Genomic DNA, 4,911 nt, shown 5'->3' with positions numbered 1-4,911 from the left:
AAGCAAATTACTCAGACATGTTTAATGAAGAACAAATCATAATTCTGAATAACATGCAATTGAAATTAAAAGAGTAAAGGGAGTTCAAGAAATTATTCTCTACAAAGCATTTCAGATTCTCTCTCTCTCCAAAGCTCTCAAGGTTGCTAGAAAACAATAATTGCTAGAAAACAACTTAAGGGTTTGTAAAAACCTAAAAATACTATATATATACATCCTAAAACACGTCCAAGGGCTTATGTTGCAATTAGAGAAGACTTTGGGCAAATTTGTAAAACTTCTAATTCTTGTTCTCTCGTCGGGTAAACAGGAGTGTCGATTGATGCCCATTTAAGTGGTGTCGATCGATGCCATGACTCTGATCCGACTCCAACTTGATTTCCTTCGGTAAAATGCTCCAAATTGTTCCATATTGCTCCATCCGTGCCAAATTCTTAGATAACCTGTAAAGACTCAAAAACAACCTAGAAACAAATCAAAAGACTCAAAAAGCACACTTATATCATGGTTAAAAACCGTAAAAACCATGATATATCAACTCCCCCAGACTTAGCCTTTGCTTGCCCTCAAGCAAAACAGAAACTTAGACCTATGAAAGAGGTTTGAAAACATAGAATTCACTCAACTGCTGGTAACTGATCTTCGCACTCTTCATCGCCTTGACTCTCAAGAACTTACTTTATATACTTTGTCAATTGAAAAGCATCAACATTCCTTACTCAAATCCCACAATTCTTTGGAATCTCTAGTCTCACCATTGTCATCTCATTACATAAATTATAGCAAGTACATGTGAGTTCTTACCTTGGTGTATCAAACAGTGGCATATGGACTCTCTTCAGGCCAAAACATTCTTCTTACATCTCCATTCCTCTCCCTTTTCTCACTTCCAATTTTTTCTTTTCTTATTTTTTTTTTCTAATCAAAGGTTTAAGCGAATACTGGGGTCATCGGTAATTTACCTACCCCTCGCTTCCAAGCTTTGTGTGATCATTTGACTCAAGAGTAGAATAATGAGGTCACTGGTAATTTACCTACCTCTCTAAACTGATCAAAATCATCTCATCTTTTATTCTCTCTTTTTTTTTTCTGATTTTTCTTTTTTTTTCTAAGCACTGAAGGGAAGAGAGGGAAGACATACTTTGAAAAATTGCACTGTCTTGTATGACCTGAAGAAGAAGTCTAGTCCACTGATTTCTACCTCCAAAGTAAGAGATTAAGTCCGGTGAAAATCCTGATAAAATTTGAGACAGCGTTGGTTGAACTAGATATCCTTTGAATAAGAGCTTTCAGGATTGTTGATACAGCTCATAGTCTTTTCCACACTTCAGTTCTGAGGTCAAGCTTAGTCAAGAATCATTAGAGTGTTAGCCAAAGAACAAGAACCATTAGTTAGAGATCATAATTCAACAGAATTTTTTTTTTTTTTTTGAAAAATTTGACTCAATAAAAACAAAAATACGGTTTTGACACAATAAAACAAAAAACAAATTAGTAGTTAGTACTAACCTCCCCCAGACTTAAACAATACTGTCCCCAGTGTTACCAAGTAAGGGAAAAGTTAATAAACAAAAATGTGTTGAAAAATTGAATGAAAAATTGAACAGATTCTCGGGTTACCCATCGGTATCGACCGATACCATTCAAGGCGGCATCGATCGACACCCTCGGCGAATGGTGAATTCTTGGCCGAATCTCCTTGTTAGTTGCAGTTAGTTGTGTTCATGTGTTGTTGGATCACTCCTTTGATGTTAATTCTGTTAAGAAGCACTCAAACACAAACACAGGTTAAAAGCAACATGATAGATAGATAGTTCATAAGTTCAAACAAATTTCAAACACAAACTGACTCAAAGTAAGAATAAAAATGACTCAATCCTAAGAAGGGAAAAAGATAAAGAAAAACCATGATCAGAAGCTAAAACTCAGCAGAAACATCATCATCATCCTCATCATCAGAGACGGGATCAGCAGATGGTGAAGATGGCGAAGGGGACCTGTGCCTAGTACGCTTGGTAGGACGAATGCAGCCACACTGAGAAAGTCGAGCCATGCCATTCCAGATGGCACGCAAAGCAGAAACCACATAGGTCTGATGAGCTCCCTGGTCCATAGTGGCAGGATCCTGCGGTGGCTCTGGAAACTCAAATGCCGCAGTCCCAGAAGAAGAACCAGTCTCAAAACCCCCAGCAGGGTTAGTAGCAGGTGCAGCATCAGTAGCAGTCCGCGGAGTGCGATGGCAACGAGAAGGAGGAAAAGCAATGTAGTCATCAACAGAAGGGCGAAAACGTAACTGCTCTATATCATTACCAATGGTGGTAAGATCAGGTCGCGGAAGGCGAACAAAAAGGTCTCATTTGTCATCAACAAACCTCCACAACAAACCCGGTTTCAACCAATGTGTACTCTTCAGATACTTCTCATCAATGAGAACTCTCCTAGTAACAACGCTGTAACCATCCAAGGGGACTCTCCTGAACTGAAGAATAGCAGTGATAAGGCTCCCTACACCCTCTGTCTTAGCGCCAGTACCCAGGAATGGCTTAGTCTGCAAATCAACCAGGTGGCGAGCGAAAATAGCTCCAAAGTTGAGGAGCATAGGGTCACGACGCTCATCAACAGACATAGAAGGAATCATGTTGCCAACACCACAACTCAAAAAGTAGAGCTCTACAGCTCTCATCTTGTTAGGCTCCATCTTACACTGAAAAGTGGTAGCAACAGCTCTAAGGACATATCTGAGTACAGGATGGTGGACCTCTGATTGAAGCATCTTCTTGGAATTATACACACCAAGTCCTATGTAAGACCACAAAGGAGAGAGATCCTCATAATGCTTGGACAAAGCAACTTTCTGATAATAACGGACCTAACAAAATACATCACAAATATGAGCAAAAGTGATACTATAAGGCATTCCGTTAATGAAGAAATGCAATTCACCGTCTCTTGCCATTGGTGCCTGCTCATTCTGATAAGTGATCCTAACATATGCCATGAATTGTCGCACTAAATCCGGATACAAATCATATTTCCTAGTACAGATAGTTCCTAAATCCATTCTATCAAGCAAAGCCAAGACCTCATCATGAATTCCCAACCTATGAAGAATAACATAATCAACAAACCTTGTAGGCTCAATCTCAACTCCCAGCCATGCATAGTAGAGCATTGTCTCATAATCTCCCAAAACACCCACTGGCCTATTGATGAATTCAGGCTTGCTAAGCTCAGGAAAGTTGTTTTTGGGCCATTCTCTCTCAGTTGGAATTGGTTGACCTTCCTCCTTTGGCCATGGAAATCTCGAGTGAATGGGAGATGGAAGAGAGAGGTCACGTAAGGTGGTGGGGGCTGTCGTCGGACGTTGCGGAGGCAGAGGAGCATTCGCCGGAGCTGACGGAGGCGGACGGCGGCTGGTCTGGCGAGGTGGGCGAGTTGAAGAGGAAGCTTCGCCGTCGTTGGTTCGAGCCTTCTTGTTGGATACCATCACTCCAAAACACGAAATTGACACTAGATCCAGGTAGAGGAGAGAAAATCGAGTGGATTAGAGCTTTGAATCACTCAAAACGGAGCTGTATTGAGAGAGTTATGGTGTCTTGAAGAATCTCATCTGGTTTGAGAAATAAAGAAGAAGATGGACGGCTCGAGGGTTTAAGTCGGGAGTGCCTCGGTTATAACGGTGCCGACCGATGTCCTTTAAGTGGTATCGATCGATGCTGCTTTTATTCGGTCCGGCCCAACTTCATTCAAAGCCTAGTAAGCTTAAAACCCAACAAAATCAAACCCGATTGGCCCGTTTTCTCGTCTCTGGTCCATACTAGTGTCGACCGATGCCCATTTAAATGGTATCGGTCGATGCTAGCTCTGATCAATGATAATCGAAACTTTTCCCATCAGATTTTTTTTTTTTTTTTTTTGAAACAATGAAAACTCAAAACCAAAAATTAATAAGTTAGTTATCCTAAAAGCAAAAATTCAAAAATAATTAACTTCTACCAGTGGGTTGCCTCCCACTCAGCGCTTGTTTTAAGTCATTAGGGCATGTTTATAGGGGGATCAGGTGAGGGTGATCTTAGGGGAGAAATATTGTAAAAATATTATAAGATCAGGTCTTAAGAACTTTTGTTAAGAAGTTAGTTATTGGGAGAACAGGTATAAGATCTTAAGATTTAATAATATAATATTATTATAGAAATTTAAAAATGTTTAATAAGTACAAAGATTAATGTTTAAAACTATTTAATAATATAATGTTTATTAATATTCTTATTAAACATATTACAATTATAAAAATTTATAAAATAACATTTTAATTGCAAACTTATTAAACTTTTATTAAATTAAAAAAAAAAAAAACATATGACTTAATTATTTAAAGAAGACAAACATTTTATTTAATTAATACAAATGACCAAATTTATTCCAAATATTCTCAATCAAATCCTCCTTTAATTTGCGATGTGCTTGTTTATCACGAATTAATATATGGCCATCACCTAAACCTTCAAGATTTGAAGACATAGTTACTGAAAAGGTAAGATCCGGAGTAGTTCCAGTTCCATCTTCTTGTTGGAATTCTTGTTCGTCATAGAGTGTGTATGAATCTCGTTCATCTTCGACAATCATATTATGCAGTATGAGACATGCTCTCATTATATATGCAATTTTACCCTTTGACCATAAAAGAGTTGGATTTTTAATCATGGCGAATCTAGATTGCAAGACTCCAAATGCACGCTCAACATCTTTTCGTGCACCTTCTTGTTTTTGTGCAAATAAACGATGTTTCGGATGTTGTGGTTGTGGGATGGATTTAACAAATGTCGCCCACTCCGGGTAAATACCATCCATCAGATAGTAAGCCAAATTATACTCATTTCCGTTGACATAGTACGTAACCTCGGGAGCTCG

General features: G+C 38.7%; 1 protein-coding gene across 1 annotated transcript in view; it reads right to left on the bottom strand.

Annotated features, from left to right (window-relative positions):
* The window catches only part of LOC109131180, a 2,690-nt gene continuing 1,735 nt past the window's right edge, over positions 3,957-4,911 (bottom strand). The window contains exons 2-3 of the mRNA XM_019241863.1: positions 4,695-4,899; positions 3,957-3,961 (exon numbers count right to left, since the gene is read on the bottom strand). Coding sequence (XP_019097408.1) covers positions 3,957-3,961; positions 4,695-4,899 — 210 coding nt within the window. The remainder of the gene's footprint in view (positions 3,962-4,694; positions 4,900-4,911) is intronic.

The sequence above is a fragment of the Camelina sativa genome, chromosome 20 (assembly GCF_000633955.1).
Source record: "Camelina sativa cultivar DH55 chromosome 20, Cs, whole genome shotgun sequence".
NCBI classification, from domain to species: Eukaryota; Viridiplantae; Streptophyta; class Magnoliopsida; order Brassicales; family Brassicaceae; genus Camelina; species Camelina sativa.
Note: the sequence above shows the minus strand (reverse complement) of the source record. Positions and strands in the feature narration are given on the sequence as shown.